Source organism: Ranitomeya imitator, chromosome 2 (genome assembly GCF_032444005.1).
Source record: "Ranitomeya imitator isolate aRanImi1 chromosome 2, aRanImi1.pri, whole genome shotgun sequence".
NCBI lineage: Eukaryota > Metazoa > Chordata > Amphibia > Anura > Dendrobatidae > Ranitomeya > Ranitomeya imitator.
In genome coordinates this window covers 773,950,425-773,977,800 of record NC_091283.1, presented here as the reverse complement: position 1 = coordinate 773,977,800, position 27,376 = coordinate 773,950,425, and the positions used below count along the sequence as shown (strand labels likewise).

The 27,376-nt window shown below is 42.7% G+C and overlaps 1 protein-coding gene across 5 annotated transcripts in view; it reads left to right on the top strand.

Annotated features, from left to right (window-relative positions):
* Positions 1-13,242, top strand: part of STAMBPL1 (STAM binding protein like 1) — a 91,933-nt gene extending 78,691 nt beyond the window's left edge. For all 5 annotated transcript variants that reach the window (XM_069753506.1, XM_069753503.1, XM_069753507.1 and 2 more), the window contains 4 exons: positions 4,835-4,972; positions 7,892-8,004; positions 9,391-9,490; positions 12,922-13,242. In XM_069753506.1, the coding sequence (XP_069609607.1) occupies positions 4,835-4,972; positions 7,892-8,004; positions 9,391-9,490; positions 12,922-12,978 (408 nt within the window). In that variant the 3' untranslated portion in view covers positions 12,979-13,242. The remainder of the gene's footprint in view (positions 1-4,834; positions 4,973-7,891; positions 8,005-9,390; positions 9,491-12,921) is intronic.
* Positions 13,243-27,376: the final 14,134 nt, after the last annotated feature.

Below are 27,376 nucleotides of genomic sequence, written 5' to 3'. Positions count from 1 at the left end.
GCATCCTCTGGAGACAAACACAGTGGTATACACTGATGGAGTGGAGAGCCGTTGGCTCTCTGCTTTACTATTCAGCCTGTGTATCTGAGTCTCGGTATAGCAGAAGCAATGACTTCACTAGGTTATCCCTGCTACACAGAAGCTCAGCCTACACGGCACAGAATGGGGACGTGCATCAGAGGAACAGGATGAGGTGAGTAATTTTTCTTTTAGCAGTATGTGCTTTTTGGGGGGCATCCTACTGTGTGGAGGGCTCTGGGTGCCATCATACTTTGTACAAAGGGCTGTAGGGCCATAATACTGTGTTGGGAGAGCTCTGGGGTCATAATATTATGTGGGGGACTGTGGGGGCCATTATACTCTGTGGTGTGGCTGCAGAGGTCATCATACTGTTCTGGTTCACGGAGAAAGAAATCATACATTGCTGAGTGCGCCATGGGATCATCATACTCTGTGTTTTGGGGTGAGAGTATTATACTGTGTGTTGGGAGCATTTTTGGGGTGTATCGTACTGTATTTGAGCCAAGAAAGGGATATCGTAGTGGGTGAGAACACTAAGGGGTTTTAATAGGTTTACAATTACTTTTGTAAGTGACACAATACATGTCCCTCTCCCTGTTTTGAAAAATTGGGAGGTGTGCCCTTCTGGACCTGCGCTAATACCCTGCCCATTGTTTTTTCTTTTTTCAAATGGAAGGGGGACCCAATTAAGACCCGAGCTATGGGGACCACAATTTCTACGTATGCCCCTGAGCACCACACCTGATTACAGGTTGTGTGTAGTATTACATCTCAACCACTTTTACTCCAGTGGGTATGTCATTCTTTTTGTAAGGTGCGTTGATGTTTTTTTAAGAAAGCAGCCATGTCTGACTAATCCTAGACACTTTTAAGGACTTCTTGTCAGCTCTCTTGATGTGTCTGTATCAGGAAATAATTACATTATGTAAAGTAACACTTTTCATGGTTCTTTCTTAGCCCTGCATCCTTGATCCTTGAAATATATATATAAAAAATTGTCATTGTGCCAACTTACCCTTGCCTTATTCCAACACCTCTATATAAATGAATGGGCCGGTGTTGTAGGTCTCCCTCCTGAGGTTAATATGCATAGAAAAACTTTAAAGATCAGTGGAGGTTTTGGCAGTCGGGCCCCTAACAATCAGGAAGCCATGGCATATTCTATTACTTGAAATGCTGGTGAACCCCCTTTAGGTAGCAGATACTGCAAGTATGGCCAATGGCAATGTTCACTGTACTTTTTATAGACACTTCTGCAGGACATTGAAACTACTGTAGCTTATAGGCAGATTGCATGGATTAGATGTAAGAAGGACGCAGCCAATAAATTATACATCGTCCTTGCATCCAGCAAACCAAACCCAACACAAGTATAATGAGCCTATAAGTATCAATCAATGACTCACAAATGTATCACAGATACAGATACACGTGTCTGGCATTTGAGGAAGGAAGCTGTTTTTTATACATTTGTGATTCATTGTTTATACTTCAGGAAAATTATGTTTCGGACTAATTATAGTACTTATATTATAAATATATGTAGTGCACTTTAAGTATTGCAACACGACAGGTAATCATCATGTTGCAAAATGAATTAAAACTTTTTTCCTGAGTCTGTGAGATTTTTCAGGATGACAATTATGCTGGATACCCTGATTATTTGTGACCATGAGAAAGCATAAAGCCTGACATGGGTAGAATTAAATAGATACTGTCATTTTTGACACTGATGATTGAGACTCAAAAGACTAAGATTCTACAGCTCAGAATCATGTTGGTGCCTACAAGCATGTTCCATTATCTGCTGCGTCTGTTCTGTCATGGGCAGGAAATGTAACATTTGCTTTACTACTTTTGATGCAATTTGGTGTGATGGATAATGTCCGCTCAGATAAATTGAATCGGATTGTTTTGATATATCACTAAGCGACGTGAAAGGACGATTATTTACATTCCTGTAAGTATGTGCGGTATATTGCAAGTTTTGATTTGCAATATATATACTGTGTGTATATATGCGTGTTTGTGTGTATATACAATCATGGCCGAAAGTGTTGGCACCCTTGAAATTGTTCCAGAAAGTGAAGTACCGTATATACTCAAGTATAAGCCGACCCAAGTATAAGCCGACCCCCCTAATTTTGTCACAAAAAACTGGGAAACTTAATGACTTGAGTATAAGCCTAGGGTGGGTAATGCAGCAGCTATCGGTAAATGTCAAAAGTAAAAATAGATACCAATAAAAGTAAAATTAATTGAGACATCAGTAGGTTAAGTGTTTTTGAATATCCATATTGAATCAGGAGCCCCATATAATGCTCCATAAAGTTTATGATGGGCCCCATAAGATGCTCCATATTAAAATATGCCCCATATAATCCTGCATAAAGGTTAATAATGGCCCCATCAGATGCTCCATAGACACATGTGCCCAATATAATGTTGCACAAATGTTGATTATGGCCCCATAAGATGCTCCATAAAGATATTTGCCCCATATAGTGCTGCACAAACGTTATGGCCCCATAAGATACTCCATATAGACATTTGCCCCATACAATGCTGCACGAACGTTAATTATGGCCCCATACAGACACTTGCCCCATATAGTGCTGAACAAATGTTACGGCCCCATAAGATGTTCCATACAGACAATTGCCCCATTTGCTGTTGCTGCTATAAAAATAAAATCACATTCTCACCTCTCCGTCCCTCAGGCACCCGACTTCGTTCCGGCGCCGCTCCATCTTCAGCACTGACGTTCAGGCAGAGGGCGCGCACTAACCACGTCACCGCGCCCTCTCACCTGAGTGTCACTGCAGAAGACGGAGCGGCGCCCGGAACAGGGAGCAGGTGAATATCGCGCAGCGCTCCCCTCCCTGTTATACTCACCTGCTCCTGGCACGGTCCCTGCTTCCCCAGCCCCAGCTTCTTCCTATACTGAGCGGTCACCGTTACAGCTCATTACAGTAATGAATATGCGGCTCCACCCCATGGGAGATGGAGCCACATATTCATTACTGTAATGAGCGGTACCATGTGACCGCTCAGTACGGGAAGAAGCTCGGGCGCCGGGGAGCCAGGGACCTGCAGGGACCACGCCAGGAGCAGGTTAGTATAATTAGACAGCCCCCGCTCCCCCTCCCCTGCCGACCCCTGGGTATGACTCGAGTATAAGCCGAGAGGGGGACCTGAGATCTCAGCTCCGCATGAGCTGAGATCTCAGGAGCCGATATCTCAATCTGTGCATGCCCTGCGTCCGGAGGCCAATTTCATGAAGTCCTCCACAGTGAAAAGGATAGGAAGTGCGGGGACTCCCAACATTTTCTGAAAGCCCGGAGCCCGCCGCAGCTTCGCACCTCGGAACACCCCCTCCTCCCAGCCCCATGCCCATTGTCCCACTCTTGCCGCAGCATTATGCATCAGAGACCCTGCCTCCTGGAACCCTGCTCCATTGCAGGCGTCCCCCTAGTAAGCTACATTTGGTTTATAAAACGCTTCCTCATTTTCCCTAAAAAATTTTGGTAAAAAAGTGCATTTTATAATCTGAAAAATACAGTATTTAAAATATCTGTGCAATGCTGTGCAAGACTTTTGGGCAGATGTGGGAAAAAGTAAGAATGCCTTTTAAAAATAGAAGTGTTGATGGTTTATTTTGATCGATTAACAACATTCTAAGTAAATGAGTGAAAAAAAAAGTAAGTGAAGAAAATAGAAGTCAAATATGTTAATGATAATATTTGGTGTGACATTGAGTTTTCATTTGGATACGTACACACACACACACACATATATATATATATATATATATATATATATATATATATATATATATATATATATATATATATATATATATACTCACATTATTCTATTAAAGGGTTGTCCAGGAGTTATGTGTTGATGATCTATTTTGGATGTCAATGTGAGCTGTGTGCAGGCCCGGCGGTGCTTGAATCTACATAGTGTAGAGCTGTGTGTGTTGGCCATGCTCATGTACTGCTGTTCAGCTGCATTTCATGTCATTTCAATGGCAGATGAGTTGCAGCACTTGTGAACGTCCACTAAACAGTATACAGAGCGATGATGTTGTAGTTCTCAACACCGGGGAAATCTCGCCAGCACATGAACTGCAAACAGGAGAAATCAACATATGAGTCTTGGACAACCTCTCTAATTTTCTGACCAAGTGGTGAGCCTAAGGGGCCAGTACATGAATCAGACAAACATCGAATAGCAAAAAAAAGAAGTTATGCTTGGCTCACCCAATCACTGCATTAGGCATAACAAAGTACAGTATATCACTTTTTCCAAGTGGTGATTAATGGAGTAGTTCCGTCTATGTGAATGCCGATTGCTGAATCGTGACAGTGTGTGATGCGCACACTTTCAGAATTCAACAGTACTAGTGCTATTGAGCAGTCACGTGACCACACGTATGTGATTTGCATACTGACGGCCACGTGCTGACTAGTCTCATGGGGGTTCACTCAATTCTCTTCTATTCAGGGCAAAATCACAAGTATGCAAATCGCACACGTTCGATCATCTGACCACCCACTTTCCGGGAATCGTGCCAGTTTGCACATCGCACACTGTCATAATTAGGCTGTCTGCAGTTACACAGAGGGAGACTGACGGTCTTACAGTGTGGTCAGAAAACCCTTTAAGTAATAGAATATAATGTTGGCGTGATCACAATATTGTCGCCCATTCGCTCTCCAGCAAGCGAATATTTTGGAGAAGGACTACAGTCATGACCTATTAGTATGTTTGACCATATCTCATTCCTTTTTATTATGTTTGTCAGACTCATGATGAATTCACCATTACGCATGTAATTGTACCAAAGCAGTCTGCAGGACCAGACTATTGTGACATGGAGAATGTGGAGGAATTGTTTAATGTGCAAGATCAACACAATCTTCTTACCTTGGGCTGGATCCATGTAAGTAGAAAATATTGGAAATTATTTCCACTGGTTGAGGCAGCGTCTTCCCAGCTGTGAGATAGTTTGGGAAAAAATGATTATAAAACAATAATATTTGTATAAGTTATTATTATTATTCCTTTAGGCTATTGCTGGGCTGAGCCCAGTGATTGGCTGCAGAGGTTCCGTTCTGTAGGCCTGGCAACACCATTGCAGCCCTGTCAAGAAAGACATCTTGGGGGCAGCCAGTATTGATTTTGTTATTTTACACCAGACTCAGCCTTTTGGGAGGTTTTCTTATAACAGTGGATGACCACATTACTGGTGGACAAATGGCTTCTCTTTTGTCTTCAAAAATAGATTTTGCTACAGTCAATGTGTGTAATCATTAATGCGCTCCCTACCATGAATTATAAAGAATAGCATAATTTTACTTGGAATTCTGTGACCTATTGACAAGCACTTGACGCACAAAAGACTTTAGTAGCTTCTAGTATTCTTACATTTTGCAGTAATGGCATACACTGTATATATTTTTTAGAATTTTCTTCGACATTTATTTCTTTTTTTAAACAAGCGTTCCAGAAAATGTTTAGTACCCGCAAAAAGTGAACATTTATTTTCTAATTGAGAAGAGTTTTGCTTTTTATTTTACATATTATAACAAAATACACTGCTCAGTATAAATGAGTACGCCCTAATAGATTTGTCAGAAAACCTTTAATTTACTTTCAGAATCAACATTTTTCATACTGAAAAATACTCCCACGACTGTGGGCCAGTGATTGCAAAGAAGAATTGTTATTTTTGCACATGCAAAATAGTAATTTTCCTAAGAAATGTATTCAAGACAAACATAAGTACACCTCAATTAAAGTCTTAGGAGCAAACCTAAAGTTTAGACTACAAAATTCTAATTATCAAGAATTAAACCACAGGTAAGACTAAATATTCATTTATCCGGTATCCAGCAGAAAGTTGACTATAAAAGGCAGTTACTTAACAATGAAAATGTTATCCCATTTCATGCTGTCTAAAATGGCACCACATGGAAGAAAAATATCACATTACTATTATTTATTATGCATTGTTTATCTAGCACTGTCAAATTTCACAACCTTTAAATACATTATTATGCCTGTCCCCAATGAAGCTCACAATCTAGAATCCTTATCAGTATGTCTTTGGAGTGTGGGAGGAAACCGGAGAACCCAAAGCAAACCCATGAAACACGGGGAGAACATACAAACTCCTTGCAGATGTTATCCTTGGAAGAAGGGTTGAAGAAAATCGACATGCAAGTTCACTGTGGTTAGCTGAAGAAGTAGAAAGTCGAAACGGGGTATTTCCCGTGACACAATACCATGTACAGTGGAGAGGAATGACATACATGGGTGTCATACACACACCGCGCACACCCAAGCTTCTCCTAAAGCCAATGCACAAAAAAGCTTGCCTATAATTTGAAGACTACTGGGACACTATACACTGAGACTGACAAACGTTTTTGGAACTGATGGCTTCAAATCTGGATGGTGTCGGAAAGGTGAGAATTACAAAGAAAAATGCATGGTGCCTACAGTGAAACATTGTTGTGGCAATGTCCTTATGTGGGGCAGCATGAGTTCTGCTGGTGTCAGGGAGTTACATTTCATTGATCGTATCAAGAATTCACACATGTCCTGTTTTATATTGAAAGAGAAGATGCTGCAATCACTCATTTCTAACATGACAATGATCCAAACCATACATCTAAAGCAACAGTTGCCTTTCTGAAGAACTGGATAAAAGTGATTGAGGAGCCAATTAGGTCTCCTGATCTGAAGAACTGGATAAAAGTGATTGAGTGGCCAATTATAACTCCTGATCTGAAACCAATCGAACACCTATGGGGAATTTTGAAGAGAAAAGTTGAGCATCAGTCTCCATCCAGCAGCCGGGCTCTAAAAGACGTCATTTATGAAGAATGGAAAAAGATGTTGTAAAATGTCACCAACTTGCTCATAACATGCCTAAAAGACTTATTGCTGTCCAATTATCATGGAGGTCATACAAAATAACAGATGTAGTAGTTTTTCCTGTGGGGTGTATTTATTTTTGTATTAACTAATTTGATTAGAACTGAAGATGTTGTAATGAAAGTTATATTATTAAATTTATACCATAGCTGTAGAGAAATACATGGGCGGCACATCCAAAAATCACACATTGATCTAATGCTGCTAGGCAAAAATTTGAAAACGGAACATCCAAGGTTCTTAGTTTAACATTATGATCAGACTGTGTGACGCCCCCTGCCACGTCACGGCGAACCTCTCCGGCTTTTTTTTAATTTGCAGGAGACTGCAAGAGGGTTCGGTCTATTTTTGCCCTCAGTTCACTGTCTGGGAACATGTTGAAGGTAAGTTTTCTCGCTCCTTTCAATTGGTGTTGGTGCTGTTTGTTGGCCATTGTTGCTGTGGTGCTATGATGTGGGATGGTGTGGTCTGGAGTCATGGGGACTTGTCGCTGCGGCAGTGTTTAGCAACGCTTTTTTTAAAGCTTGAAAAAAGTTAGGGACTTACTGAGAAGTTCATCATGATGTGGCAGTGGGCTTCATACAGTGTGATCAGAATGTTAAACTAAGAACTTCATGTTCAGTTTTTTATATGTTTGCCTTTTAGCATTAGATCAATTTAGGATTTTTTGTATGTGCGGTCCATGTTTTTCTCTTCAGCTGTGATGTATTATTAACCTTACTTTCATGTTATGGGTTAAAAAAATATTCTATGAAATTCATTGTCAAAATTTTGGAAACTGTTCTTGTCTTCATTGAGATATTGAATAAAATCTAACTTTTCAAAGAAGGTGTACTCATTTATGCTGAGCACTGTACATTACAGTGTATTCTATCATCTGGATCAATAATACTTTATTTATTTTGCTCTTATTTTGCAGACACATCCAACACAGACAGCTTTCTTGTCCAGCGTAGATCTTCACACGCACTGTTCCTACCAGCTCATGCTACCAGAAGCCATCGCTATTGTTTGTTCTCCAAAGCACAATGAGTATGCGAGCTGTGTAATTAAAATGTATCATTATGTACTTTTATGCCTGCCATGTACTATACCATACTACACCATGACTAGAAGCAATAGAGCAGCCTACAAAGTACAGGGTGGGCCATGTATATGGATACACCTAAATAAAATGGGAATGGTTGGTGATATCAACTTCCTATTTGGGGGAAAACTTTTCAAGATGGGTGGTGACCATGGCGGCCATTTTGAAGTTGGCCATTTTGGATCCAACTTTAATTTGTGACACATCAAACTTATTGAGAATTACACAAGAAAAACAATGGTGTGCTTGGTTTTAATGTAACGTTATTCTTTCGTGAGTTATTTACAAGTTTTTCTTTGTTTATAGCCATTGACATGTCGCAGAGGTTAACATGTGAGGAGCGGATAGAAATTGTGTTGATGTTTGGTGAATGCAGTACCCGGGTCATTGCAGCGGATTTCAATGCATGCCACCCTACGCAAGAAAACTGTCACCATTCCCATATTATTTAGGTGTATCCATATAATTGGCCCACCCAGAAAAGTTTGTCTCATCACTGAACATAATGTTCTGTGTAAACTGAGGGTCCTGTTCCAATTTTTGTTTTGCCCATTCTGCAAATTCAGCGTGCTGATCTGGCATCGGTCGAACATCCCTTCGGCGGATATTAGCTACTCACACATGGCACCCTTCCAAAATCCAGCTGCTGCAGCATCTCAACAAGGTTGACCCAGATTGGAAAATTGACCTCCTATTTCTACTAAGAGCTAAGAAGGATTCAGCTAGTCATTTAATTATTTTAATTATGAGATGCCATAGACCCAATGGAAACTGAAGAATTAATAGGGTAGAAAGGCAAAATGAGCAATTGTAAGTGCACAGTGCTGGATAATATGATGATTGCAATATATTAAGAGGATGAACACTTTGATTGCAGTGATTCTTTAGGAAAAACCTCATAAATCTTGCATTGTAAAACAATCCAGCATACACAGAGGTTGTCTTGTGATTGGATATTACATTTATTAGATCAGTTAGATCTCACATAACGTAACATTTTCATGTGACTAGATATGTTAGTTTTGGTGCCCCCTAATGTTTGATTCCTTCTCAGAAAGTGCACCTAATGTGTTCAGTGCCAGTGGTCACACACATCCAGTAACTCAGTCCCACCAGCACTTGTAAACAGGTGGCAGATTGATTTCTGTTATTGCTCTGCCATGTCACAAAGAACTGACCCACTTGAAACTGCTTGTTTTAACTAGAATTGGACCCAATGTAACCCATCAATGAGTCATCCAATTCCGTCACTTTTTTTTTTAGCTTGTGCCATTTTTTACAAAATGTTATGATATTAATGTGCCTATATCCTTTTCCTTATATTTATGCAGTACTGGGATCTTTCGACTTACTAATGCTGGCATGTTGGAAGTTTCAGGATGTAAAAAGAAGGGGTTTCATCCACACAGCAAAGAACCAAGGCAATTCAATGTAAGTAAACTCTAGTACATCACATACAGATCTAAAGCTATGCATGTTGTAGATCAGACAGAGGAAAGTTCCTTTTCTGAATAGCGAGTTGTGACATCTGTAGTTGCCGCAGCTGCTTTCAGCCATATTGAGAAATACACTGTAAAATTGTGTGGGATAGTTTCAAGGCATAATGCGAAATATACCCCCATACACCCCCATACTCTAATGCAATACTCACCTGTAAATCTCTTGTGCCCTGAACATTGTTTTTAATTTAGGAAACATGTTTTTCCCCAAAATATAATTTTTTGTCTAAATTTGCAGCGGTGAGTGGTGGTGTGAAGGCTGTCAGATATGTCACTACTGCTACCAGTTCTTCTTATTGAGCCTATATAGAAAGAGAAGTTTACATGTAGGTAATAGTGATCAGTGAGTATTCTCGTTACTCGAGATTTCCGAGCATGCTCGGGTGTTCTCCGAGTATCTTGGGCATGCTCGTAGATTGTTTGAGTCCCCGCAGGTGCATGATTTGCAGCTGTCAGACAACCTGAATACATGCAAGGATTGCCTATTTGTTAGGGAATCCTCACATAATAATAATCTTTATTTATTTGGCGCCAATATATTCCGCAGCGCTTTACAGTTTAACAGTTTCAAACACAACAGTCATAAGTAACAAAGTTAACAATACAATAATTAAAGCAAAATAAGACGACCCTGCTAGTGAGAGCTTACAATCTACAATGAGGTGGGGAAATACATAGCACAGGTGTGTATTTACAATGATGTATTTACAATCATGGTCCAGCCATCTTCAGGGAGTGGGGGATAGATGGAGATAGTGAATGGGCTACACACACACAAACATAAAATGACTGATTAGTGAACATGGTAGGCCACTCTGAACAAATGTGTTTTGAGGGAGCGCCTAAAACTATGCAAATTGTGGATGGTCCTAATATCTTGGGGTAGAGCATTCCAGAGGATTGGCGCAGCACGGGAGAAGTCTTGGAGTTAGGAGTGGGAGGAATGGATTAGTGCAGAGGTTAGTCTAAAGTCATTTGCAGAGCGCAGTGGTCTATTAGGCTGATAGACCGAAATAAGGGAGGAGATGTAAGGGGGTGTCGCACTGTGGAGAGCTTTGTGGGTGAGAACAAGTACTTTGAATTGTATCCTGTAATGAATGGGCAGCCAGTGTAATGACTGGCGAAGAGTGGACGCATCCGAGTAACAAGTAGCTAGATGGACAACCCTGGCTGCTGCATTAAGGATAGACTGGAGAGGGAAAAGTCGAGTAAGGGGGAGGCCAATTAATAGAGCATTGCAGTAGTCCAGGCGGGAGTGGATCAAGGTAACAGTGAGGGTTTTTGTTGTTTCCATGGTGAGAAAAGGGCGGATTCTAGAGATGTTTTTTCAGGTGTAAGCGGCACAAGCGGGCAAGAGATTGTATATGGGATGTGAAGGAGAGATCGCAGTCAAACATAACACCCAGACAGCGCCCTCTGCCGGGGTGTTATTTTGGTGCCACCCACAGAGAGGGAAATATCAGATTTAGGGAGGTTAGTAGATGATGGGAGCAGAGGAAGTTCAGTTTTGGAGATGTTGAGTTTCAGATAGAGAGCGGACATGATGTTGGAGACTGCATCAGACAGTCAGTGGCGTTCTGTAGAACAGCGGGGGGTAAGGTCAGGGGATGACGTGTATAGTTGTGTGTCATCAGCATAAAGATGATACTGAAAGCCAAATCTGCTGATGGTCTGTCCAATTGGGGCCGTGTAGAGGGAGGAGAGAAGGGGGCCAAGGACTGAGCCCTGAGGTACACCGACAGTGAGAGGAAGAGGAGATGAAGTGGAGCCAGAGAACAGAACACTGAAGGAGCGGTCAGAAAGATAGGAGGATAATCAGGAGAGAGCAGTATCCTTAATGCCTAGTGACTGGAGCCTAGAGAGTAGAAGAGTGGTCAACAGTGTCAAAAGCTGCAGAAAGGTCGAGAAGAATGAGCAGAGAGTGGTCACCGTTACATTTTTCTGTCAGAAGGTCATTGGTCACCTTGATGAGTGCAGTTTCTTTCAAATGTAGGGGGCGTAAACCGGACTGTGAAGGGTCTAGGAGGGAATGAGTGGAGAGGTAATGGGTAAGGCGGGAGTAGATCATGCGCTCCAAGAGTTTAGAGATGAAGGGGAGATTGGAGACTGGTCTGTAGTTGTTTGTGGGGGATGGGTCATGGGCGGGTTTCGTTAGCAATGGAATAATGATAGAGTGTTTGAAGGAGGAAGGGAAAATGCCAGAGGAGAGGGAGAGATTAAAGGGAACCTGTCACCCCAAAATCGAAGGTGAGCTAAGCCCACCAGCATCAGGAGCTTATCTACAGCATTCTGTAATGCTGTAGATAAGCCCCGATGTATCCTGAAAGATGAGAAAAAGAGGTTAGATTTTACTCACCCAGGGGCGGTCCCGCTGTGGTTCTGGTCCGATAGGCATCGCGTTCCTGTCCGGGGCCTCCCATCTTCTTACGATGACGTCCTCTTCTTGTCTTCACGCTACGGCACAGGCGTACTTTGTGTGCCCTGTTGAGGGCAGAGCAAAGTACTGCAGTGCGCAGGCGCCGGGAAAGGTCAGAGAGGCGGCCATTATTGTGTGCAACTATCTCCATTGTTGTTTTATGGGAGTTGGGGTAACACTCTCACATAAACTACATTGGAGAGTCACAGGCATGCAAGGTTTCTTCCTATGTGGACGGCAAAAGGGGGTGAAAAGAGACTTCTATTTTTCTGACAGGATGCAGTCCTGGAAATGGAACTGGAACTGGTACCTATTCTCATGCATTCATGTTCCACACTTTTGATATGCTATAAATGTCTCAGATGGTAGCACCCCTTAAAGTTTTACTACGACCTTTGGGCTTGTTCAGTTAGGCATTGTGGCCTTCAGAACAGAAAGCTTGTGAATCCCTGCTCGATCAATAAAGAATGAAGTGCTGCTGTATATGATGGAGATAATGTAAAGATGTAGACGATCAGTAGTCATAATTATCACATGCATGATGTCCACTACACCTAATTTGTTGCAGTCTACAAGATGGAAGATCTTTCTGGTGGAACATATGGCTGACATATGGTGAGACGTCTTATTCCTCATCAGTAAGATGTTTTCCCATCTGTCACCTCATATCTCAGCTTTCAGATTTTTTTTTTAGTGAGTGTGACGTAGGAATTTTAGCCCAAACTGCAGTCACCTCTGATTTTCCAGGATATGAGTACATTTGAGCTTTATGAACCACTTTTATCCACAGCACTACATGTTGCCTTATGATCTACCGTATGGTATAAACTACAATCCTGATCAGAAAATTATCTTACACATAGGTCTTCATTATGCTAGTCCCAGACAACCCCTCTAAGCTGTATATGTATAAATTAATATGCTATTTGCATTGTTTCCCTTTACAGACTTGCAGGCATGTGATTGTAAAAGATGCAAAGATTTCTGTGCTGGATCTGAGGTGATAACGACAAGGATCGTCTGCAGTTGCCTGCGACAGATGGATGACGATCTGGCTGCTGGTTTTCTTAGCCCATTTCCAGATTCCGTGGACTTTTTCTAATTTATACATTTTAAATGTGATATTTTATTTATTGCTTCTGCACATTTTGGAATTTATTTTGTTTACTTGATTTCTGTGACCGCACAGGCCATAAATATGAAAACATGTACCATCTCATGTAAGACTACATCCGACGAGGCCTGGAATTAAAAGTGCGCTTCAGATATATCGGTGTCCTCCCGTTTCTTGAGTTGAAGTCACGTGGTACGTTCTTGTAGATATTAGGTCAGGAGATGTAATTAGACAACATATGCGCTCCCAATAATGATTACGTAGCCATGCCAGTATAAATGACATAGGAAGAAGAGTTATTTATAGTCACCCTGCAATTAGAACACTGTCCACATATTAGTTTTTATGTGTGTTTTTTTTTTTTTTGACATTTAACATTGATGGCTTCATGGATACATTCTCACGGCCCATTTGATATCTCATTCTTCAGTGATAATCGTGGCAAGTTTGACATAAGACAACCATGGACAATTATTGGCTGCAGCGGTCAAATTCCTATATTCGGCACATGCTGTAATCACTAAAAGACTATTAAAGGGGTCGTCCACTACTGGGACAACCTCTTCTCAAGCTGCTATGTCACGCGAGCCTTGCCCTCAATCAGTGCTGGCGACACGGTTTCCGTTATCAGACATACAGCTCTGGCAAAAATTAAGAGACCACCACATCAAAACCCTGTCATGGCCACCCAATCTCCAGACCTGAACCCCATTGAGAACCTCTGGAATGTAATCAAGAGGATGATGGATAGTCATAAGCCATCAAACAAAGAAGAACTGCTTACACTTTTGTGCCAGAAGCCGTGTGAAAGACTGGTGGAAAGCATACCAAGATGCATGAAAGCTAAAATTAAAAATCATGGTTATTCCACAAAATATTGATTTCTGAACTCTTCCTGAGTTAAAACAATAGTATTGTTGTTTCTAAATGATTATGAACTTGTTTTCTTAGCATTATTTGAGGTATGAAAGCACTCTTTTTTTTTTTTTTGGACCATTTCACCTTTTCAGAAAAAAGCAACATTTATTGCTTGGAAATTTGGAGACATGTTGTCAGAAGTTTATAGAATAAAAGAACAATTTACATTTTACACAAAAATATACCTATAAAGAGAAAAATCAGACAAACTGAACATTTTGCAGTGGTTTCTTAATTCTTGCCAGAGCTATATGCACATAGCAGGAGGTGATAGCTGACCACTCACTTACTGTTATTTACGTATACGTCTGAAGGCGGGGACAGTGACACCAACGCTGATTGGTTGCAGGGCTAACATGACATAACAACTTAACATGCATCCATGGAAAGCAAAGCGAGTGCCGATACCGCTTGAACAGCACTGTCACCGGAGGGGAGTATAAGCTTTTTTATTATAACGGGACCAAACATGGGGAAAGAGAAGGGGTTGTCCAAGTAGTGGACACCTCCTTTAACAAAGACCGTCAGCAATGCCAAATTGGAGAGGTTGGAATGTTAGAGGATTTAACAGATGAGTACAACTAAGACGTAAGAGCACACAACCATAAAAATTGGACGAGTGCTATCCGTCGTTTTGGTGGAGACATCCAAGTGTGGTCTTATTTTCACCGAGAGACTGAATGGAAATATATATTTTTTATTGTTCTCCTCATCTGAGAAAACCTGATTACATTTTCATCAGAGTTTGATTTGCATGGTTGGAGCGATTTTCTCAGATGAGAGAAAAAATATCATATGACCCTAGCCTTACAGTCAGTATAAATGGATTGCGCTCGGATCAGAAGACTTGTCCAAACCTCTAGATCTTCCAACCAGAGCTACCGTATATACTCGAGTATAAGCCGACCCGAGTATAAGCCGACCCCCCTAATTTTGCCACAAAAAACTGGGAAAACTTATTGACTCGAGTATAAGCCTAGGGTGGAAAATGCAGCAGCTACCGGTGAATTTCAAAAATAAAAATAGATGCTCCATACTGTTCATTATGGCCCCATAGCTGTGCCATATAGTGCTCTGCACCATTCATTATTTCCCCATAGATGTACCATAGAAAGCTGTGCCATATAGTGCTCTGCACCGTTCATTATTTCCCCATAGATGTACCATAGAAAGCTGTGCCATATAGTGCTCTGCACCGTTCATTATTGCCCCATAGCTGTGCCATATAGTGCTCTGCGCCGTTCATTATTGCCCCATAAATGTGCCATATAGTGCTCTGTGCCATTTATTATTGCCCCATAGCTGTGCCATATAGTGCTCTGCACCGTTCATTGTTGCCCCATAGCTGTGCCATATAGTGCTCTGCACCGTTCAATATTGCCCCATAGCTGTGCCATATAGTGCTCTGCACCGTTCAATATTGCCCCATAGCTGTGCCATATAGCGCTCTGCACCGTTCATTATTGCCCCATAGCTGCCATATAGTGCTCTGCACCGTTCATTATTGCCCCATAGCTGCCATATAGTGCTCTGCACCGTTCATTTTTGCCCCATAGCTTTGCCATATAGTGCTCTGCACCGTTCATTATTGCCCCATAGCTGCCATATAATGCTCTGCGCCGTTCATTATTGCCCCATAGCTGTGCCATATAGTGCTCTGCACCGTTCATTATTGCCCCATAGCTGTGCCATATAGTGCTCTGCACCGTTCATTATTGCCCCATAGCTGCCATATAGTGCTCTGCACCGTTCATTATTGCCCCATAGCTGCCATATAGTACTCTGTGCCGTTTATTATTGCCCCATAGCTGTGCCATATAGTGCTCTGCGCCATTCATTATTGCCCCATAGCTGCCATATAGTGCTCTGCGCCGTTCATTATTGCCCCATAGCTGCCATATAGTGCTCTGCGCCGTTCATTATTGCCCCATAGCTGTGCCATATAGTGCTCTGCACCGTTCATTATTGCCCTATAGCTGTGCCATATAAAGCTGTGCCATTGCTGCTGCAATAAAAAAAAAATGCCATACTCACCTCGCTGCTTCCAGCTCCCAGCGTCTCGTCCCGGCGTCTCTGCGCTCTGACTGATCAGGCAGAGGGCGCAGCGCACACTAGTACGTCATCGCGCCCTCTGACCTGAACAGTCAGAGCAAGAGGACGCGAAGACAGAGCGGCGCCCGGCGTGTGGAACGCGGACAGGTGAATATTACATACTTACCTGCTCCCGGCGTCCCGCTCCCTCTGCCCGTCACACGGTCTTCGGTGCCACAGCCTCTTCCTCTATCAGCGGTCACTGCCACGGCTGATTAGAGAAATGAATATGCGGCTCCACCCCTATGGGAGGTGGAGCCGCATATTAATTTCTCTAATGAGCGGTCCCACGTGACCGCTGAAGAGGAGAAGAACCGCAGCACCGAAGACCGTGTGATGGGCAGGGGGAGCACCAGGACCGCCGGGACTAGGTAAGTATGCCTCAGCGCCCTCTTCCCCCTCACCCGCCGACCCTGCCGCCCACCGTGACTCGAGTATAAGCCGAGAGGGGCACTTTCAGCCCAAAATTTTGGGCTGAAAATCTCGGCTTATACTCGAGTATATACGGTAACTGCTGCTTGTTTGGTTATGATACAGGAAAGATATATATCTTGGTACCGTGTTAGCTAGTAGATAGAAAAATATTTAGAATTGAGAGTCCTCATTGGTTGATACCTTTTAATGGCTAACTGAAAAGATGGTAACAAATTGTTTGGTTATGAAGCAGTTCGCTCAAACCGAGAAACCATGCAATAATAGTTTGTGTTTCAAAGATGTATGCAAGGTTATTTAGGTACCGGTATCTATTTTTTTTTCAACTACTTTTTACAGTTTTATACATTCTGTTGCCAATGCTGTGGTGAGAATCAGAGAGTGCATTAAAAATGAATACCTCTTAGACATATTGAGAAGTACTTCTTAACATATTAATATATCACCTATGTAGAATATTGGAGTAAAAAACATACTTACTATATACATTTTTGGGGGGAGAAGTAGGGGAGAAAAAAATGGTCATCAACTATCTTTCATGTTCGCTGATAGATGCTACTGTTCAGGTGTGGCCATTTTGAGAGATTTTTTTATTTATATCACCAAATAAAATAATTAAGTGGACATTATAGATGCAATCATGCCACAGCGCAGGCGACGCCACCGCCGCTGCTGAAAGTGATTTTTTTTTTTCAAAAAGTACACCGTATGTAAAATAGGGGGGGAGGTCCGTGAGGGATCACTGACCTGTCAGAAGCCATACAGATGAATACCTAATCAGCACCACATGAAGACCCCCACAGGCCGCCCCGGATCACGAGCATATCATTAACTCAAAACTGAAAATAAAGATTAAACAACAACCACAAGACGGATTTCATCAATCAAGGTATCATTGTAATCAGTATAATGGCGCCGACCTGACACTGTAGGCACAATCCTGCTGACAGGTTCCATTTAATACAAACTCAATATTTTATGGGGTAGTAATATTATTCTACAGGGCTCTACTATACTTCTGTAGTAGTGATGAACGAATGTGCTCGGGTAAGGTGTTATCTGCACATCCTTAGGTGCTAACCGAGTGTCTTCGTCGCATTCGAATATGTATGAGTCCCGCGGCTGCATGTCTCCCAGCTGTTCGACAGCCGCAACACATGCAGGGATTGTCTGTTTGTTAGGCAAGACCTGCATGTGTTGTGGCTGTCTAACAGCTGCAGAACATGCTGCTGTAGAGACTTGAAAATATTATTTGAGCACGCCGAAGACACTCGGTTCGCACCTAAGCATGCTCAGATAACACCTTATCCAAGCATGTTCACTCATCACTATTCTGTAGTTATCACATTAAAAGAAAATGATGGCATTATCCATTTGATGCCATGTAAGGATAGAAATCTGGATTTCATAACTTTATGACTCGCATTGCACCATCTTCATTCCTTGTCACAGAAAATTCTCATTTAGGCTAAGTTCAAAGGAGCATTTAAAAAAATTGTCTAGAAAACTATGACTTTTTTTTCCCCCTTTGTCATCCATGTGCAACCTGTATATAATCTATTTTTATACACCAGCTATTAATTATTTACATGAACATTTACAATTTCCTATGTATTGTATCCACAAAAAAAGTTTGCTATACTGTGGCACCCGATTTTTTGGTTGGTGCACCCACAGATTTGAATGGGTGAGTCTCATACAATACTCTTAAGACAATAGTGCATATTGCAAACTTTTTCACATGCGGATTCGGTCAGTGAAAAAAAAACAACGCTCCTCTGCACTGCCCTATTGAATAACATTGGTCATTGTAATGTCTGTTTTTTCAGGGATAACCCTCTGACCGAAAATATGCTCCTGTGAACCTACTCGAAAGAGGATTAAAGAAAACCTGTCATTCTGTAAAATATTTTATATATTATAGGTGCTGCCTAGTGTTCCTGATTGAACGGGATCTGGATCCTGACCAATTGGTCTGAAGTCTGAAGCTCCTGCATGAACGGTGCGCACAGAGTACGGTGTAATAGGTCTGTGGTACTATACACAGCTCTGTGGAAGTTACGATATCTGGTACTTTACTGAAAAGGGAAATGTATGTAAGCACTAACAGGCAGGTAATTGCTACTTACCTGCCTGTTGTGCCCGGCGCCGTTCTTACCTGACAGAGTGGTCACAGATGCTCCTGCCAGGGATTCAGAAGCCTCAGCTGACGTCATGTCTACAGAGTGGAGGCTTCTTTTCTGGTACGCCCTGCAGACGGGCTGGGACTGCAGAAAGGTCATTCTGATCGACAGACGGATCCGTGCTGCAAAACTGGTGGAGCCGGCTGTCAATCAGAATCACCTCAGAAGTCCCAGTCCATTGCGTCAGCAGATGCAGCTGAATACCCGGCAGGAGCGGTCTGTGACTGCTCTGTGCCAGGGGAGAACGGCGCCATGCACAACAGGTAGGTGAGTTGTAATCACTTGTCTGCTGGGTTCAAGTTTTTTTTTTCTAAAGTCCCAGACATCCCCTTTAATGTATGGATAGGTGTACTGCAGAATTGTACATCGCTCTCGGTGCCTGCAATTTATGCCGGAGCTGCAGACTTCAGAGCAGTTTTTTCGCCAATCGGTGACTATTCACTGATCAGAAACACTAGGGAGCACCTATAACATGATCGGTATAATCTTTTACAGAATGACAGCTGCACTTTAAGATAACTTATCATTGCACAATCTGAGCAATGTCGGGTTAGTTGTTGAATTACACTTTTTTGTGCAGTGATAGGCTGCTGTCACACTAGCAGTATTTGGTCAGTATTTTACCTCAGTATTTGTAAGCCAAAACCAGGAGTGGAACAATCAGAGGAAAAGTATAACAGAAACATATGCACCACTTCTGCATTTATCACCCACTGCTGGTTTTGGCTTACAAATACTGATGTAAAATACTGACCAAATACTGCTAGTGTGACGGCAGCCATATTCCCCGTGCTGTGTTATCTGTCAGTCTTGCCTTTTCTAGATCTGGGTGGATGCCCACAGGGAGCACCATCAGCTGCAGCTCTCTTGTACATTGCCGCAGTACCCCCTCTACCTCATTCCAGCCTCCTGCACCCAGCTCTGGTATCTAAATATGCCTGACCAAAATGAAATCGGTAAATTGAGGACCAAGGACCAGCAAACAAATGGAGTAATCTGAGCTGAGTTACCTCTTAACTTTATCAGTGATAAGATTGCTAGAAAAAAAATGATTTTCTTGGCAGCTCAGAGGCTGAGGCCAAGCGGCTTTGATTCTCTGGTTGTATATTCGCTTAAATGTGCTTTCTAGTAAGAATTTATTTCCTGCAATACACCTTGCTGGTTGCTGACACCCAATCTGCATGTGCCTGAGGTATGGTAAATTAACTTTACAACGCTTTCACTATCCACACCCTTATATATAATCCTGAGAATAAATGTAAAATCGCCTCATGGGAGGTCTGTTCACGTCAGCCTATTAATTACAGTGAGAACCGTGTAATTCTAGATCTCCCACAAGGTGGCGCTGCAGGAAAAGTAAACTGGTACAGTCTGATGTCTCTACAGTTACAGCTGGTTACTGGGGCTCAGGGTCAAATTTGCCAAAGATCCAATATTGCCTAATCTAGAAGTTTGGGAAAACTTGGTAACAGCTCTTCTAAGAGCGCTAATAATGACCATATTTGTTGCCACACAGCTTTCCTAATGAAGTATTAATTGTGGGATATAATTTCTGTCTGGTCAAACATCAAAAGCCCCAGAATGTGTGTTTCCTTGGTTACATGCACATTTATAAGTGTATTTCATATTATGTTACTACTGTTACAATGTTATTAAGAAGAGGTAGAGGTTCAGCACAGGAAAGAGGAGGAGGGGGGTGCGATTCGCATCAAAGTGGGCCCCTAACCAGGTAGCCATGGCCACAACTACGTTTGCGCACCATAATCGTGGGTGTATGAGAACCTCACCAGATGACCATGCTGTTACTGAAAATACAGCTCTGGCAATAATTAAGAGACCACTGCAAAATGTTCAGTTTGTCTGATTTCTCTGTTTATAGGTATATTTTTGAGTAAAATGTAAATTGTTCTTTTATTCTATAAACTTCTGACAACATGTCTCCGAATTTCCAAGCAATAAATTGGTTTTTTTTTTTCTGAAAAGGAGAAATGGTCAAAATGAAAAGAAAACAACAGTGCTTTCAGATCTCAAATAATGCAAAGAAAACAAGTTCATAATCATTTAGAAACAACAATACTAATGTTTTATCTCAGGAAGAGTTCAGAAATCAATATTTTGTGGAATAACCATGATTTTGAATCACAGCTTTCATGACTCTTGCCATGCTTTCCACCAGTCACTGCTTCTGGTGCCAAAATGTAAGCAGTTCTTCTTTGTTTGATGGCTTGTGACTATCCATCATCCTCTTGATTACATTCCAGAGGTTTTCAATGGGGTTCAGGTCTGGAGATTGGCCTGCCCACGACAGGGTTTTGATGTGGTGGTCTCTTAATTCTTGCCAGAGCTGTATAATGCTCCATACAGAATGGGCCCCATATATTGCTCCATACAGAGTGAGCTGTTATGTTTGCTAATGACAGGTGTTATGAAGGCAATCCAGAAACACAGTGTGCTTAGCGATCAGAGCGCACACAGTGATCTGACAAATACCCAAAAATACAAGAACGAGCTCTGAGACGTGGAAACTCTGTAGACTGCACACCTGATCCTATCCTAAACACAACTAAAAGCGGCTGTGGATTGCGCCTAACAACTACCTAGGCAACTCGGCACAGCCTAAGAAACTAGCTAGCCTGAAGATAGAAAAATAGGCCTGACTTGCCCCAGAGAAATTCCCCAAAGGAAAAGGCAGCCCCCCACATATAATGACTGTGAGTAAGATGAAAAGACAAAACGTAGGGATGAAATAGATTCAACAAAGTGGGGCCCGATATTCTAGGACAGAGCGAGGACAGTAAAGCGAACTTTGCAGTCTACAAAAAACCCTAAAGCAAAACCACGCAAAGAGGGTAAAAAAAAACCCACCGTGCCGAACTAACGGCACGGCGGTACACCCTTTGCGTCTCAGAGCTTCCAGCAAAACAAAAGACAAGCTGGACAGAAAAAAAACAACAAAAAAGCAAAAAGCACTAGCTATACAGAGCAGCAGGTCACAGGAACAATCAGGAGAAGCTCAGATCCAACACTGAAACATTCACAAGGAGCAAGGATAGCAGCATCAGGCGGAGTTAAGTAATGAAGCAGTTAACGAGCTCACCAGAACACCTGAGGGAGGAAGCTCAGAAGGTGCAGTACCACTTGTGACCACAGGAGTGAATTCAGCCACAGAATTCACAACAGTACCCCCCCCTTGAGGAGGGGTCACCGAACCCTCACCAGAGCCCCCAGGCCGACCAGGATGAGCCGCATGAAAGGCACGAACAAGATCGGAAGCATGAACATCAGAGGCAAAAACCCAGGAATTATCTTCCTGAGCATAACCCTTCCATTTAACCAGATACTGGAGTTTCCGTCTAGAAACACGAGAATCCAAAATCTTCTCCACAATATACTCCAATTCCCCCTCCACCAAAACCGGGGCAGGAGGCTCAACAGATGGAACCATAGGTGCCACGTATCTCCGCAACAACGACCTATGGAATACATTATGTATGGAAAAGGAGTCTGGGAGGGTCAAACGAAAAGACACAGGATTGAGAACCTCAGAAATCCTATACGGACCAATAAAACGAGGTTTAAATTTAGGAGAGGAAACCTTCATAGGAATATGACGAGAAGATAACCAAACCAGATCCCCAACACGAAGTCGGGGACCCACACGGCGTCTGCGATTAGCGAAAAGTTGAGCTTTCTCCTGGGACAAGATCAAATTGTCCACTACCTGAGTCCAGATCTGCTGCAACCTATCCACCACAGAATCCACACCAGGACAGTCCGAAGACTCAACCTGTCCTGAAGAGAAATGAGGATGGAACCCAGAATTGCAAAAAAATGGAGAAACCAAGGTAGCCGAGCTGGCCTGATTATTAAGGGCGAACTCAGCCAACGGCAAAAAGGACACCCAATCATCCTGGTCTGCAGAAACAAAACATCTCAGATATGTTTCCAAGGTCTGATTGGTTCGTTCGGTCTGGCCATTAGTCTGAGGATGGAAAGCCGAGGAAAAGGATAGGTCAATGCCCATCCTACCACAAAAGGCTCGCCAAAACCTTGAAACAAACTGGGAACCTCTGTCAGAAACAATATTCTCAGGAATGCCATGCAACCGAACCACATGCTGAAAGAACAAAGGCACCAAATCAGAGGAGGAAGGCAATTTAGCCAAGGGCACCAGATGGACCATTTTAGAAAAGCGATCACAGACCACCCAAATGACTGACATCTTTTGAGAAACGGGAAGGTCAGAAATGAAATCCATCGAAATATGTGTCCAAAGCCTCTTTGGGACCGGCAAGGGCAAAAGCAACCCACTGGCACGAGAACAGCAGGGCTTAGCCCTAGCACAAATCCCACAGGACTGCACAAAAGTACGTACATCCCGTGACAGAGATGGCCACCAGAAGGATCTAGCCACTAACTATCTGGTACCAAAGATTCCAGGATGACCAGCCAACACCGAACAATGAAGTTCAGAGATAAGTTTATTAGTCCACCTATCAGGGACGAACAGTTTCTCTGCTGGACAACGATCAGGTTTATTCGCCTGAAATTTTTGCAGCACCCGCCGCAAATCAGGGGAGATGGCAGACACAATGACTCCTTCCTTGAGGATACCCGCTGGCTCAGATAAACCCGGAGAGTCGGGCACAAAACTCCTAGACAGAGCATCCGCCTTCACATTTTTAGAGCCCGGAAGGTACGAAATCACAAAGTCGAAGCGGGCAAAAAATAACGACCAACGGGCCTGTCTAGGATTCAAGCGCTTGGCAGACTCGAGATAAGTCAAGTTCTTATGATCAGTCAATACCACCACGCGATGCTTAGCTCCTTCAAGCCAATGACGCCACTCCTCGAATGCCCACTTCATGGCCAGCAACTCTCGATTGCCCACATCATAATTACGCTCAGTGGGCGAAAACTTCCTGGAAAAGAAAGCACATGGTTTCATCACTGAGCAATCAGAACCTCTCTGTGACAAAACCGCCCCTGCTCCAATCTCAGAAGCATCAACCTCGACCTGGAACGGAAGAGAAACATCTGGCTGACACAACACAGGGGCAGAACAAAAACGACGCTTCAACTCCTGAAAAGCTTCCACAGCAGCAGAAGACCAATTAACCAAATCAGCACCCTTCTTGGTCAAATCGGTCAATGGTTTGGCAATGCTAGAAAAATTACAGATGAAGCGACTATAAAAATTAGCAAAGCCCAGGAACTTTTGCAGACTTTTCAGAGATGTCGGCTGAATCCAATCCTGGATGGCTTGGACCTTAACTGGATCCATCTCGATAGTAGAAGGGGTAAAGATGAACCCCAAAAATGAAACTTTCTGCACACCGAAGAGACACTTTGATCCCTTCACAAACAAAGAGTTAGCACGCAGGACCTGAAAAACCATTCTGACCTGCTTCACATGAGACTCCCAATCATCTGAGAAGATCAAAATGTCATCCAAGTAAACAATCAGGAATTTATCCAGATACTCACGGAAGATGTCATGCATAAAAAACTGAAACACAGATGGAGCATTGGCAAGTCCGAACGGCATCACTAGATACTCAAAATGACCCTCGGGCGTATTGAATGCAGTTTTCCATTCATCCCCTTGCCTGATTCTCACCAGATTATACGCACCACGAAGATCTATCTTAGTGAACCAACTAGCCCCCTTAATCCGAGCAAACAAGTCAGATAACAATGGCAAGGGATACTGAAATTTAACAGTGATCTTATTAAGAAGGCGGTAATCAATACACGGTCTCAGCGAACCATCCTTCTTGGCTACAAAGAAGAACCCTGCTCCCAGTGGTGATGACGATGGGCGAATATGTCCCTTCTCCAGGGATTCCTTCACATAACTGCGCATAGCGGCGTGTTCGGGCACGGATAAATTAAATAATCGACCTTTAGGGAATTTACTACCAGGAATCAAATTGATAGCACAATCACAATCCCTATGCGGAGGTAGAGCATCGGACTTGGGCTCTTCAAATACATCCTGATAATCAGACAAGAACTCTGGGACCTCAGAAGGGGTGGATGACGAAATCGACAAAAATGGAACATCACCATGTACCCCCTGACAACCCCAGCTGGATACCGACATGGAATTCCAATCCAATACTGGATTATGGGTTTGTAGCCATGGCAACCCCAACACGACCACATCATGCAGATTATGCAACACCAGAAAGCGAATAACTTCCTGATGTGCAGGAGCCATGCACATGGTCAGCTGGGCCCAGTATTGAGGTTTATTCTTGGCCAAAGGTGTAGCATCAATTCCTCTCAATGGAATAGGACACCGCAAAGGCTCCAAGAAAAACCCACAACGTTTAGCATAATCCAAATCCATCAGATTCAGGGCAGCGCCCGAATCCACAAACGCCATGACAGAAAACGACGAGAAAGAGCATATCAAGGTAATGGACAGAAGGAATTTGGACTGTACAGTACCAATGACGGCAGACCTAGCGGACCGCTTAGTGCGCTTAGGACAATCAGAAATAGCATGAGTGGAATCACCACAGTAGAAACACAGACCATTCAGACGTCTGTATTCCTGCCGTTCAACTCTAGTCATAGTCCTATCGCACTGCATAGGCTCAGGTTTAACCTCAGGCAGTACCGCCAAATGGTGCACAGATTTACGCTCGCGCAAGCGTCGACCGATCTGAATGGCCAAAGACAAAGACTCATTCAAACCAGCAGGCATAGGAAATCCCACCATGACATCCTTAAGAGCCTCAGAGAGACCCTTTCTGAACAAAGCTGCCAGCGCAGATTCATTCCACTGAGTGAGTACTGACCATTTCCTAAATTTCTGACAATATACTTCTATATCATCCTGACCCTGGCACAAAGCCAGCAAATTTTTCTCAGCCTGATCCACTGAATTAGGCTCATCGTACAGCAATCCGAGCGCCAGGAAAAACGCATCGACACTACTCAATGCAGGGTCTCCTGGCGCAAGAGAAAATGCCCAGTCTTGAGGGTCGCTGCGCAAAAAAGAAATAATAATCAAAACCTGTTGAATAGGATTACCAGAAGAATGAGGTTTCAAGGCCAGAAATAGCTTACAATTATTTTTGAAACTTAGAAACTTAGTTCTATCTCCAAAAAACAAATCAGGAATAGGAATTCTTGGTTCTAACATAGATTTCTGATCAATAGTATCTTGAATTTTTTGTACATTTATAACGAGATTATCCATTGAAGAGCACAGACCCTGAATATCCATGTCCACACCTGTGTCCAGAATCACCCAAATGTCTAGGGGAAAAAAAAAAAAATGAACACAGAGCAGAAAAAAAAAAAATGATGTCAGAACTTTTTCTTTCCCTCTATTGAGAATCATTAGTGGGCTCCTTGTACTGTTATGTTTGCTAATGACAGGTGTTATGAAGGCAATCCAGAAACACAGTGTGCTTAGCGATCAGAGCGCACACAGTGATCTGACAAATACCCAAAAATACAAGAACGAGCTCTGAGACGTGGAAACTCTGTAGACTGCACACCTGATCCTATCCTAAACACAACTAAAAGCGGCTGTGGATTGCGCCTAACAACTACCTAGGCAACTCGGCACAGCCTAAGAAACTAGCTAGCCTGAAGATAGAAAAATAGGCCTGACTTGCCCCAGAGAAATTCCCCAAAGGAAAAGGCAGCCCCCCACATATAATGACTGTGAGTAAGATGAAAAGACAAAACGTAGGGATGAAATAGATTCAGCAAAGTGGGGCCCGATATTCTAGGACAGAGCGAGGACAGTAAAGCGAACTTTGCAGTCTACAAAAAACCCTAAAGCAAAACCACGCAAAGAGGGTAAAAAAAACCCCACCGTGCCGAACTAACGGCACGGCGGTACACCCTTTGCGTCTCAGAGCTTCCAGCAAAACAAAAGACAAGCTGGACAGAAAAAAAACAACAAAAAAGCAAAAAGCACTAGCTATACAGAGCAGCAGGTCACAGGAACAATCAGGAGAAGCTCAGATCCAACACTGAAACATTGACAAGGAGCAAGGATAGCAGCATCAGGCGGAGTTAAGTAATGAAGCAGTTAACGAGCTCACCAGAACACCTGAGGGAGGAAGCTCAGAAGGTGCAGTACCACTTGTGACCACAGGAGTGAATTCAGCCACAGAATTCACAACAGTGAGCCCCATATATTGGTCCATGCAGTATAATGGCTCCATACAGTTTAGTGGCCCCATATAATACATAAAAAATAAATAATGCAAATACTCAAATAAATACTCTGTATAGGTCATATGGGGCACTACCAGCTCCTGTTTTTTGTGGACCTCGGGTAAAAGAATCTCAGTGGGCCCCTTTAACACATACTACGATTCATTATTATTATTATACATTTATATAGCGCCATTTATTCCATGGTGCTTTACATGTGAAAGGGGCAAATATAGACAAGCACAATAAACATGAGCAAAACAAGGCGTACACAAGTACAGAAGGAGCGAGGACCCTGGAATGAATGTTGTGTGTGAGTAAGTACCAGGAGACCATGTCACAGATGTATGTCCTCCATAGGAGGACAGGTTATGGATGACATGGTTGTGTATGGATGACAATCAAATTCAATCCAGAGAAATGTTTCAATGCTTGTTCCACAGTTTTAGAGATCACAGAAATTTATTGTACACTACG